We start from the raw sequence: 12,954 nt of genomic DNA, 5'->3' as shown, positions 1-12,954 counted from the left end.
CACCAAGGCTCAGAGCTGAGGCCGGGAAAGCTGTGCTGTCCCCATATGTTCCCAGGGCTCGCGGCCAAGGGCTGGTATAGGGCTGTTGCGGGCCTGCGCCTGGTGGCTGGGGTGAGCCTCTGAACGCAGAGCAGTCGGCTCTCAAGCACATGGTTGAGGCACCAGGCCAGTGATTTTCATTATGGAGATAATGCCTGGTTACCTGCTCCAGGCTGATTCCCCTGCCTGACTCCGCACTTTTGACATAGGAATTGTGTCATTTACTCGCGGGGCCTCCCCCTTGCCTGGCTGGCGTGGGCACCGAGCCATCACCGGCCAGCACTTCCTGTTCCCTCGGCGCTGGAGTCCTGTGCGGGGTTCTAGGAGGTACAGCTAGAGGCAGACGGCATGGGGCTCAGTGGAGGGGTGGTGGCCCCTGGGCAGTAGGAAGTGGGCTGGCTGGTTTCCTCCATGTGCTGGGGCCAGACAGATGCTGTTTATTGGCCCGCAGAGGGTCTGTCCGGAGAGCGGGCTGCAGGGTGAGGCCCTGGGGTCCCTCACAGCACACACTGCAACTTTCTGACCTGTGTCTCCACTTGAAAATAGTACTGCAGGTTGCATGTGATCAGTGCACCTGGTGATTCGGCCTGGGCTTCGTGGCGAAAGGCTGACCTTGGCAAACCTCTCCTCTGAGGTCAGTTCCCGTTGTCCCCAGGTGCTGCAGTTGGTCGTGACCCAGGAGCGTGCGTTCTTTGGGGCTGCCAGATGCGGATGGTGTGGGGGCAGACATCTGCGTCTGTGAAGGTTGTAGGTTTTGAGAAGGCCAATGTTTTTGTGTGCTGCCTCAGTTTCCTTGCAGCCCTGTGGCAGTGTGCACCTGTCACAGGGCCCAGGAGGCGCTCTGTGTTCAGAAGCCAGTGATCAGGAAGGGCCCTGATGACAGGGATATGGGCCAGAGAGGGAGCCACAGTCCAGCGTGGCCTGCCTGGGGTGGGGCTGGTGGGACATGGCGTTCACTCTCCTGAAGTTCCTGGGTTATTTTTAACTTGAAGTTTACTGTCCGTGTCAGGCCGATTGGGGGTGACCATTTCCTACCGTTCCTCGCATGAGCTGCCCACAGTGCCTACCTGCTCCGATGCTCCCAGGCTTTCACCTAGAGCACCCCCCTCTTGGCCACTCCCCAAAGTTGTGTGGGGCTGAAATCCCCCCAGGGACCGGCAGGCATCCCTTCTCCGTTTGTCCATGTGCCTGTGATGGCCACGTTATGGTGACTCTGGACATCCTGTCTCAGCCGAATCACGAGCAGCTACAGGCAGGAACTGTTCTCATCCTTACGTAAGATACTTAGTGAGATGGAAGGTTAGAAATATAGAGAGTAGAGAGACAAGTATGTGAATCTCCACGTGGACATCATCCAGCTCCCGGGGTAACCCTGTGGCCTCCTTCCTTATTCCACTCACCCCTGACAAGAGCACTAAGGAGCCCCATGGAGGGGGCATGGGGAGTGGGAGCAGGGGAGTGCTCCAGGGGTAGGAGGAGGTGCTCCAGGGCAGGGGAAAGGGTGCTCAGGGCAGGAGGTTGTGCTCTAGGGTGGGAGGGATACTCCAGGGCAGGGAGGTGGTATCCAGGACAGGGAGGGAGGTGGTGCTCCAGGGCAGGGGGGGTGAGGTCACGTAGCAGAATGTGCTGGTGGGTGCAGGGTATGCTGAGAGACACCGAGGCCTCCCCTGCCTTTGCTGGCGGGGGGGGGGGGGGGGGGCAGTCACTGCACCTCTTCATCTCTGCCGGGGAGGCTGACGCACTAGTGAGGAGCTTCACAGCTTCAGAGCTCATGACGATGACTTGTGTTGGATTCGGCCTATGGCTGCATCCTGTGCACCGAGGACATAGAGGCAAGAGCTTGTGAGGAATGTTCCATGGCGCTGGCATCTAGTCGTTTCTGTAAGTGTGGTCCAGGAGGGGCCTGTGGTCCTGGCTGCATTTGGGCGCCAGGCTGTGTAGGCTGGCGGGCTGCCTTCTCGGGCTGATGGGACGCTGCTTCCCAGAGAGGCTGTGCACTGGCTTTCTCTGGTGTGCGTTCCTTCGGGCTGGACACAGTGTGCCTCGGTGTCCATCTGTGACACGACTGTGTGTGAACCTCTGTGCCCTGGGGGGCGAGGGGCTCTCTTGCAGAGTCACAAGGAAGGGACCCAGGCCTATTCTTGGGGCTCCCAGGTCAGGCTGACTTGTTGGCCCTGCTCCCCCCATTCATGCTCTGTGGGGTGACTTTGGTTGTAGGACTGGGCCACAGGGGAGACCCCGATTTGGCATGTGGGTTTCCCTGTGCTGGTCGGCACCTGGGGCCAGTGAGGCCCGGGACCAAGGAAGGGAATGTAGAGCACATGCATCAAGAAGAGGCGGCCAGGCACTGATGCTTGGGGCCCTGGGGTGAAGTGACCCAGTGGTACCAGGGGGTTGGGTAGCTCTACACTCCTGTCTTCCGGGGGGTCCTCTCCCCCTTCCCGCCTCTTCTTTGCCAGGAGGTCGCCTGGACATGGCCCCTTGTCCTTCAGGGTGTCTGTGAGTGTGTGAGGGACGGGGCTCCATGCATCCGTGATGTGTGATGCGTCATGCGTCCATGATGTGTGAGGGACTGCCCCCCACCCTGGTGTGTGTTCCAGGCCTGCGAGGGGACTGTGCTGGTGGCTTCAGCTTGTTAGCCGTGGGAGCAGTGCAAAGCCTTCGTGAGTAACAAACTCCTATTCTTGCCATTTTTGCCTGCAGCCCGGGATTGTGTCGCCGTTTAAGCGAGTATTCCTTAAGGGTGAAAAGAGTAGAGATAAGAAAGCCCACGAGAAGGTGACAGAGAGGCGCCCTCTGCACACGGTGGCGCTGTCCCTGCCTGAGCGCGTGGAGCCTGACAGACTGCTGAGCGACTACATTGAGAAGGAGGTGAAGGTAAGTCCGGCCGTAGGACGTGCCTCTGCCCAGTGCTCACGCCGCGCTCCTCCACCCGTGGTCCCACCTGCGCTGCCTGTGGCGACTGTGCCCACGCTTCAGCTTCCTGCCTTCAGCCCCATTTCCAGCTCTTTCCACAGGAGCAGCTGCCTCCTTTCCCTCAAGGGTGGGTGTGCATGCGTGTGTGTTCTGAGTGTTGTGGTCATGGCCTGAATCCTGTCAAATCTCGTGCTCACTGGCGTGGACATGAACCAGGGAGAGGGGCCGTGCCCTCGAGGTCAGGGAGGTGGAGAGGGGGCTCTACCAGGGTCGTGGCCCCCATGCTTGTAGAGGGAGTGCAGTGCACCTAGTTACCCTGCTGTCACTGCCCTGAAGGGATACTCAGTGGTCCAGCCTGACCCCTGGGTCGAGAAGGGCTTGGGGCAGTGTCCCTGGAGGGGGTTCCTCTCTCACCAGGCCATCAGGTGACCAGAGATGTGGGTGGCATCCCTGGCAGAGACGTGGGACTGGGTAGGCTCAGACGTGGGGATGCCTGGCACGGAGGAGGGTTGCGGCGACCCAGAGTGAGGACCGGGGGTCAAGCCAGCCTGCGTATGGAGCGGAGGTTGTGTCCCCGCGGCCTGCTGACCCAGGTTACTGCCCCGCCACCCATGTGAAAGGCTTCTGTCAGGGGCACTGAAGTTCATGCGCATTTAAGGAAAGGTGGCCTCAAGATGGAGCCCACAACAGGCACAAGTGAACATGGATGTGACAGCAGCCGTGCAGAACATGGGAAAGCAGAATGTTCTGGAAGAGATAAAAGAAGATACTGTGAATTGTGAGGTGACAGGATCCACTTTTAAATAAAGGGCTGGAGACAAGAGCCTTTGGAACAAAACATATGTCAGTGTGCATCCTGTGAATGAGAATCAGGAGAGGCACTGAGAAATAATAGGAAGATGAAGAGAGAGGAGCTTTGTCAACGAGAAACAGAAAGGGAGCAAAAGGAGATGATAAGTTGATCCAGAGGCCCAGCAGGTGTGGTGGAGGAGAGGCAGCCTCCAGACCATGATGCAGGACCTGTCACAGCTGCCAGTGTGACTTCGAGGGATGCAGGGGCCTCGCTGGCAGGCACACAGCATGAGGGTGGAGATGTGGACCTGGAGGCTGGGTTCCAGCCCAGGAAGGAAGCCAGGCTGCAGCGAGAGTGTGAGGACCGGCCGAGGCAGCACCAGGAGAAGGGACAGGCTGGTTTATGTGTTTGGTGTGGGGGGAGCTGGGGAAGAACCCGGAAGAGTGGGAGCTGCCTGTGGAGGGCACAGAGGTGCTGGGGAAGGTGGCCTGCGTTAAACTAACCCACGAAGAGGAAAGGTTGGGGATTTCTGCTGCAGGAAGGTGAGCTGCACACACCTGTCCCTCTTACCACCCACAACTGAAGTCCTGAGCATCCTATGTGCAGCAGCCATAAGAAGGCTCTGCAAGGTGGACAGAGGGCAGAGCGGCAGGGGCTTGTGGGTCAACAGGAGGCCCCCAGTGTCTCTCTCTCCTCATGTATCCGGGCTTGGAGCTGAAGAGGCTTGCTTCACAGGTGCCGACACACCCCAACAGAAGCTGCTTCCTCTGGGCCAAAGGCCAGGAAGGCAATGGTGTAAGGGGACATATGATGTTTAAGAACAAACACGATGGGAAAGCCTGAGGCCTGGGTTCTGTCCCCGATGCCAGCCAAGGCTGAGTGGGGGCCAGCACCCTTCCCAGGGGCAGCAACTTTCTCCCTGGATGAACCCAGGGGAGCCAGAGAACCTGCCATGCCCAGTGGAAAGAGGAGCACCCTCTATGGCTGCACTTCCCAGCATGGGCGTGGTCAAAGTCCTGGAGGGAGGGGCCGAGGAGCGCACCTCCCAGTGAGGGCATGGGCGGAGTCCCAGAGGGAGGGGCTGAGAAGCTGTTCAGGGCAGAAGACCTACATAGAGATTTGAGAAGCTGAGCAGAGCACAAGCCATCACACAGACACGTGACCAGGAAACTTCTGAAGAGCAGGGATGGAGAGGACCGTGTTATCCACAGGGAGAACTGGGGTGGAGGAGGCAGTGAGAGGCAGGGACAGCAGCTACAGTCCTGGTCCCGGGGTCAAGAGTGGAAAAGACAATGGCTACAGGTAGATTGGCTCCTCGAGCCCCCACCACATGCAGCAGGAAGATGGGGCAGTTTGAATTGCGCTGCAGCAACTGACCTCACTCGGCATCCCATCTGGAACCTTCCATCCAGGCCTCCATCCCTGGAGGGTTCTCTCCAACGTTTAGAGAATCGACAGTGGTTCCACACGGTGTGTCTCCTAGAAAGAAAGAAGGGGTGAACTCCCTTTGTGAAGGGACACGGGGCTAGCTCTCAGTTTCCGAGGGAACCACAGCCTGAGCGCTGTACCTGCACACGAGACATTGCTCGGAACGGGCAGGGCCAGGTGACACAACCCTGTTCCCGGGCCACACGCCAGGGCTGACTTGGCTCCCTCGCGGGACGGTGCCTTATGGGGCCGCAGAGCCTGCCGCTGTGACGGGGACTGCTGTGCCCTGGCCTGTTCCTGGATATGTGAGCCGAGCTGGGGCACTGGGCTTTCATCAGTTGTGCACCAGTGATCGCAAGGCAGTTGGATGAGCTGAGGGGAGCCCCGCATATCTGTACTGGGGTCCTGTGGCTCTGTGGTAAGACGATGACCATGCTCGGGAATGGGATGTTTGCCCAATGAGCAGCTGCCAGCCCGTGCCGCGCGAGGCTCATCTCTCACAGAGAAGTCTGTCCGGTTCACTTGTGCAGGCCACCACATACCACACACCAGCGGTTTCCCAGGGGCTGGGCACGAGGTGGAGCCCAGTGTCCCTGTAGGTCCTGGAGGGCAACACGCATCTCTGCGTTTGCCAGCGGCAGTGACTTGTTCCTGCTTTGGAACCTTGGCCAGGGATGGCTGCGGGATGAATTTCAGGGGCTTTCGCGTGGCCATTTGCACGCCAGCAGATCCTGGTGCTCCCATGGCACAAGGGATGTGGGTCTGGACCGCGAGGATGTGCCGTGTGTGCAACCGGGCCTGGCCCCTGCGCATTGTCCCAGATCTGCCTTTCCAGAGCTGCGAAGGGTTTCCCGGTGCCCCCGGTTCCCCAGCATGCGGCGTGTCTGCTTGTGCTGAGGGTGCCTTCTCCAGGGTCGCACCTCTCCTCCAGCCCCCTTCTGGCCCGGAGGCTGGGTAACATCCCCATGTGGTCCTTGTCCTTGTCTGTGTGCTGTGCGTGTGGTGAGGCAGGCAATGCCCGGGCTTCATAGCCCCCGCTGCTCAGGCCACCGTCTGGCTCTGCTCCCCAGGTCCTGTTGTCCCCTGTCTCATCACCTGCACCTTCACGGAGCCCCTCATGGTGTCACTGCCTCTGTTCCAGCGCATCCTCCAGCATGGGGCATCTGCCTAGCCTTCCCAAGGAGTGGGGGGAGCAGCAGCGGGGGTGTCCTTCTTACACTGGGGGCCCCATCCCTCACAGCCGCGGCATAACATCCCCTGCATTCAGTGTGGGCCTCACTCTAGCTGAGCTGTCAACAGCTGGACCAGCAGCGCCCGTGCTGAGGGGAGAGCCCCGCAGACCAGCCGCCCTGTCGGCGCTCAGTTCCCAGTTGTGTCCTGTTGAGATCTGACCCAGGCCAGACCCCGAGGAGGGTGAAGGGTCATGAAACATGCCCCTCCCATTTGCAGTCTAAGTGTCGTTGCCAGGCAAGGGGTGTGTGTGCACGTGTGTGTGTGTGTGTGTGTGTGTGTGTGTGTGTGTGTGTGTGTCGGGGGTCATATGTCTGCTGACAAGTGGGAACGGGCCACTTCTGCAGGCCCCGGTGTTGAGAAGACATTTAGGTCCCCACATACGCCGCCCTGTGTCCCCATCCCTGTTTTCCCTGCACTCCTGCCAGGCTTCACCTGCTGTGGGATCTCGCTGATCGAGGCCACCGATGGGTGGACGTCATCAGGAGGCCAGCCTGGGGTCAGTGGAAAAACAGACTTCCGCTGTGTGTCATCGGCAGGGATGTTTGGAAGCACTCTCTGTGTTTGGAGATGGGGTATGCACTCGCCAGCACGCTACCGCGGTCCCTATCAGCGTGGCGGGAAGGCAGTGGGGTCTGTGGTGCCTGAGATGGCCCCTCGCTGGTGCCAGGGCCACTGAGCACATGTGAAGGAAGGCTGGTCAGGTAGCTCCTCGGTCTGTTATGCTGCATCACCTTGACCCCTCTGTGATGGCGCCCTGGGCGTGGGCCAGCTGCTCAGCCTGCGGTGGGAAAGGCATGGTGAGAGATGGGCCTCAGGCACCCTGTGTCCCATCTGGGATTGTGATGAGGACGCGACCTGCGATCTTCCTATACTGGCTGTGCTGTTTTATCAAGACATGCTTGATGATGAAGAAGATGTCGAATGAATGAGAACTCACCCGTGAAGAACGTGGAATCCTCTTTGGAGATCCGCTGTCCTGAGTCTGAAGTTTGAGGCGCTAAGAGGAAGGGAGGGGACAGGTGGCATTGTACCCCTGGCCACAGGGAGGCAGGGCAGTCCCTGTGCTGTCTTGGACATGCAGAACCGGGGCATGTTTGCTTCAGCAAAGCACCGAAGCTGGGAGTGATAGTTAATACCGAGTATTGCGTTGATTGTGATTTAAGACCTTTCTAGCAAATGAAGTGACTGAGTAAAGCTACTGAAGTCATTTTTCATTGTGGTAAAATATACACGACAAAATTTATCACATTAGCCACATTCGTGCACTTCGATGACATGAAGGACACTCACATTTATGTGCCGTCCCCACCACCATCTGTGTCCGGAACATTCTCATCTCCCCGAACTAAAGCTCTGTCCCCATGAGACCCCAGGCCCCCAGCTCCTGGCACCCCCTACTCTGCTCTGGGACCTCGACCTGTGGACTCACACGGTGTGTGTCCCTGTGTCTGGCTCATTCTCCCCAGCGTCCCGTCCCCCAGTTGTGGCTGTGGGGGTGTGAGTGTCAGAGTTTCTTCTCATGGCTGGATGCTCTCCGGCGTGTATACACACATCTTACTTGCCCTTCATCTGGCAGGGCAGTGGGTGGTTTCCACCTCCTCTGACTGTTGTGAATAGTGCTGCTGTGAACTTGGGGAGGAGTATCTGTTCAAGTGTCTGCGTTGGCCCCTTTGTGTTAAAACGCACGTAACGAGTTCTCCCAGCTCAGCCGTCTATAAGTACATGGTTCAGAGGATTGAGTGCGTCCACGCTGCTCCTCAGCCGCCACCACTGCCGCCCGGCTCCGGCACTGTCCCCTTGTAAACCCGAAGCTCTCCCCCTGCCCCTGGCCCCTGGGAGCCCCCATTGTACCTTCCATCTCCGTGGTTCTGACCTCTCCAAGCGCCTCGCCTAAGTGGCATCCCACGGTGTTTGTCTTTTTGTGACTGGCTTATGTCACCCGGCGTAATGTCCTCATGGTATGTCCATAATCTACCTTATGGCAGGGTTTCCTTCCTTTTTTCTTCTTTTAAATTTTATGTTTTTGAGAGAGAGAGAGAACTAGCAGGGGAGGGACAGAAAGAGAGGGGGACAGAGAATCTCAAGCAGGCTTTGCACTGTCAGCACAGAGTCTGACACGGGGCTCGAACTCACAAAACTGTGAGATCATGACCGAGCCAAAAACAAAAGTCGGATGCTAACTGACTAAGCCCCCAGGTCCCCCAGGGTACCCTTCCTTTTTAAGGCTAAGTCACATTCCATTGCGCAGATGGACCCCCGTTTGATCGATCAGCTGTGCATCCATGGACAGACCCCGCGTTGCTTCTATCCTATGGCTTTTGTGAGGAGTGCTGCTGTGAACATGGGTGTGCACATGTCTCTCTGTCATGAGCGTAGGTGTGCACGTGTCACTTTGAGGTCCTGCTTTCCAGTCTTGTGGGTGTAGACCCAGAAGTGGAATACGGCGATTCGATTTTTCATTTCTCAAGGAGCCAACACACGGTTTTCCCCAGCGGCTGTGTCATTTCCCCTTCCCGCCAACAGTGCACGGGTCTCCGGTTTCCACATGTCCTCGCCAGCATGGCCTTTGCTGTCTGGATGGGAGCCATCCAAATGGGCGTGTGCACTGGTGTCTGGCTGTGGCTTTGGTTCACATTTCCATGCTCAACGGTGCTCTTATGTGTGCGTTGTCCTTCTGTACATTTTCTTTGGAAAAATATCTGTTTAAGTCCTTTGTTTTTTAATTGAGCTGTTTAGTTTTTGGTTGCTGAGTTGTAGGAGTTCTTTATAGATAGACTCTGAGTATTTGATGGAGACTAATTGCTCTGTTTTCTTTTATTTCCCGTGCTTTTGGTGTCATATCCGAGAAATCATTACCAAATCCAGCACCATGAAGCTTTTTCTCTGTTTTCTTCTAAGACTTACTGCTTTGGGTCTTGCATTTAGGTGTTTTATCCATTTGAATTAATTTTTGCGTGTGGTGTGAGGTAAGGATCTGACTTCATTCTTCTCTGTGTGGGACTCTAGTGCCATTTGTTGAAATGACTGTGCTTTCTCCATTGATGGCCTTTGCCGCCTTGTCGAAGATCAGCTGACTGCAGATGTGAGTGTTCATTTCTGGACTCTGTTCTGTTCCCTCAGTCCGTGAGTCTGTCCTTACGCCCGTACCACATCGTTTGGTTATTGTAGCATTATAGTGGATTTTGAAATCAGGAAGCATGAGAATAGAAGAAATTTAATACTGATAATGTAGATAAGCATGTGTGTTTGACTTCTGTGCGTAAATAAGGAGCAGATGGAGAGGCATTGGCTAACTGCAGATCTGTGAAAATATTCTAGAATCTTCATTGATTAGAAGTGAAGTGTGAGCCCGTGATTACACGTGCTCTTTCAGAGGGAGAGTCCCAGCCCTAGAGAGAGTGGGAACCAGCATACATTTTAGTTTTATTCCCTCTCCTCCACCCTCAACTTAGAGAAGATGAAATAGAAAACTAAAAAAAATTTTTTAATGTTTACTTTTTGAGAGAGAGAGAGAGAGAGAGAGAGACTGAGTGCCAGTGGGACAGGGCAGAGAGAGAGAGGGAGACACAATCCAAAGCAGGCTCTGGTCTCTGAGCTGTCAGCACAGAGCCCGACGTGGGGCTTGAACCCACCAACTGAGATCATGAACTGAGCCGAAGTTGGACACTTAACCTACTGAGCCGCCCAGGCGCCCCTAGAACTTTTTAGCACGAGCATGTGTCTCCCTGCAGAGCTGCAGCACCCGTGGACAGCTGTGGAAAGCAGCGTTTCTGAAGTTTAGTCTGCTTGACTTGTGCTGCTATGTCCGGTGTGCACTTCTGCCGTGTTCCTCCTCTGTATGAGCAGTGATCACCTGGCACAGCACAGGGGGACCAACTTGGGCCACCATGTTTCCCTTGCTTGCACTCGGTCATCTTCAGAGTGACCTGCCTGCTTGGTTCCCCAGTCGGAGAGGGCTCAGCAAATAAACACAGTTTGATTTCTTTCCCAATATGTACCTTCTGTTTCCTTTTCTTGTCTCTTTGCATTAGCTAGGACTTCGATACAGTGTTGGAAAGCAGTGGTGAGAAGTGACATCTTGTCTTATTCCTGATGTTAAGTGATGTTCAAGCATGTCACCATTAATGATGGTGGTAGCTGTAGGTTTTTTGTGCACACTCTGTATCAATTTGAGGAGATTTCTTTCTGTTCCTCCTTTGATGAGTGTTTTTTGTCATGAATGGGTATTAGATGTTGCCAAATGCTTTTTCTGCAACTATTGATATGATCGTATGATTTTCTGTTTTAGTCTGTTGATGTGTGATGGATTACATTGGTTTATTTCTCAATTTTTAATCAGCCTTGCCTACCTTGGATAAATGCCACTTAGTCATTGTAATTATTTTTATACCTTGTTGGATTCCATTTGCTAATATTTCATTGCAGATTTTTGCATTTCTGTTTATGAGAAATACTGATGTGTAGTTTTTCCTTTCTTGTAGGATCTTTGATTTTGATACTAGGGTAATGCCACCACATAGAATGGGTTAGGAAATGTTTCCTCTGGTTTTATTTTCCAGAAGAGATTATAGAGAATTGTATAATTTCTCCCTTCAGTGTGTGGTACGTACGATTCACACATGAACCTGTCTGGGCCTGATGCTTTCTGTTTTGGGAGGTTTTAAACTGTTGATTCAATTTCTGTAACAGATCTATTATGCCTGTTCAGATTATCCATTTCTTTTTCTGTGAATTTTGATAGTTGGGTCTTGCAAAGAATTTCATTATGATTTGAGAACATACTGCGTACGGTTTCCAGTATTTTACATTTGTTAAGGTGTATTTTATGGCCCGGAATGTGCTGTCCCTTGGTGAATGTTCACGTGAGCCTGAGAAGAATGCGCTCTCCAGCTGTTGGTTGAAGTCGTCTGTAGATACAGTTGTATCCTGTTGATCGAGGGTGTTGAGTTCACCTGCGTCCTTGCTGATTTTTCTGCCCGCTGAAGAAAAATCTGAGTCTTTCCGCTTCTGATAGGAGTGTTGAAGTCTCCAGTTGTAACCATTAAATCCCTCCAATTCTGTTTGTCGGAGACAGTTTTTATTTCCCCTTTGCTTCAAGGAGAGGCTCCCCAGATACAGAAGTGCAGGTTGATGGGATTCTTCAAACACTTCAGTGTTCCTTTCCTCTCCTGCTTGCCTGGTTTCTGAAGAAAAGTCTGATGCCATTCTTACCCCTGTTCCTCCGTAGAGATGGGGCTTTTTTCATGTGGCTTCCTTCAAGTTCTTCTCTTTGTCTTTTTATTTTTTACAGTGTAAACGTGAAATGCCTCGGTGTAGGGTTTTCCATTTTTCTCTTTTCCCTCTTTCTTCTGCTTTGGTGTTCTTTGGGCTTTCCGAGTCTGTGGTTTAGTGTGGGTCGTTATGGTTTCAGGTATTTCTTATTATTTCTTCTTCCTTCTCTTCTTTTCTTGGTGGTCCCGTGACACATATGGTGCGCCTCCTGTCATTTTCTTGCCGTGTTTCAATATCCTGTTCTGTCTTCATGCTTTTTCTGTGCTTTCTGGTTGACCTGTCTCCACACTCACTGATGCATCCCTTGACCGTGTCCAGCCTACAGATACATCCATCAAAGCCACTCTTCAGTCTTCATTCTGTCATGGTGATTTTGATCATTGGTGTTTCCCATTGATCCATGTTTAGGATTTCCATCTTTCTGTTTATGTCACCCATGATGCATGATGTCTGCTTTTTCTCTCAGAGTCCTTAGTGTATTGATCACGCTGCTTAGAGCTTTGGGTCTAATAGTTCCTGGGAACAGCCCTGTCATAATCTGCATCCGGTTCTGACGCTCACCCTGTCCGTCCAAACAGTGTTTTTGCGTCTTAACGTGCCCTGTAACTTTTTGTTGAAAGCTGGACAAGATGTATCAGGTAAAAGGAACAGAGTTAAACAGGTCTTGCATGTGAGGTTGTGCGTTGATCTGGCTGGAGGCCGATGTGTGGGGGCGGGGTCCACTCTCATGGTTAGTCTGCCTCTGTCCCCCATGAGCCTATGCCCCCTGGCTGCCAAGGGCACACCTGCCCCTCACTTTGCTTCCCCTTCTGGAGAGAAGGCTGGGGGCCAGAGTCAGGGGTTTCTGTCCCTGGTGGTGCAGGTGCTGGGAAACGAGTTCTCCTTGTGGGAGGGCCCTTGTGACAAAGAACAGAATGCTCTGCTCACAGTGTGGGATGGCAGGACGTGTGGGAGCGTCTTCTCCACCAGTGGTTTCCCCGGGAACTCAGAGCTTACCAGGCGGCGGGCCTGGTGTCAGCAGACAGGGGCCGGGCTGTGCCCTCGGCACACCCTTGGCTGATCTTCCCTTCCTCGCTTTCTCTCAGTACTTAGGTCAATTAACGTCCATACCAGGATACCTGAATCCCTCCAGTAGGACCGAGATCCTGCATTTCATAGACAATGCAAAGGTAACCCCATCCTCCCGACCCTAATCTCTAACCCTGCCTCTGCTCCAGCCCTTCACTCTGACGTCTGACGCTCCCACCCTGATACCAGCCCTTGGTCCTCTGACA

The 12,954-nt window shown here is 54.3% G+C and overlaps 1 protein-coding gene across 3 annotated transcripts in view; it reads left to right on the top strand.

The window, feature by feature from the left end:
- The window catches only part of CCM2 (CCM2 scaffold protein), a 42,174-nt gene that overhangs the window by 20,626 nt on the left and 8,594 nt on the right, over window positions 1–12,954 (top strand). For 2 of the 3 annotated variants that reach the window (XM_039242956.1, XM_039242957.1), the window contains exons 2-3: window positions 2,743–2,916; window positions 12,766–12,849. In XM_039242956.1, the coding sequence (XP_039098887.1) occupies window positions 2,743–2,916; window positions 12,766–12,849 (258 nt within the window). Of the gene's footprint in view, window positions 1–2,742; window positions 2,917–6,834; window positions 6,982–12,765; window positions 12,850–12,954 lie in introns of those variants that run through there. The other variant, XM_039242958.1, reaches the window with a different exon arrangement.

This window comes from Hyaena hyaena, unplaced genomic scaffold (genome assembly GCF_003009895.1).
Source record: "Hyaena hyaena isolate Hyena2069 unplaced genomic scaffold, ASM300989v1 scaffold_218, whole genome shotgun sequence".
Taxonomy (NCBI): domain Eukaryota; kingdom Metazoa; phylum Chordata; class Mammalia; order Carnivora; family Hyaenidae; genus Hyaena; species Hyaena hyaena.
This window is presented reverse-complemented; position numbering and strand designations above follow the sequence as displayed.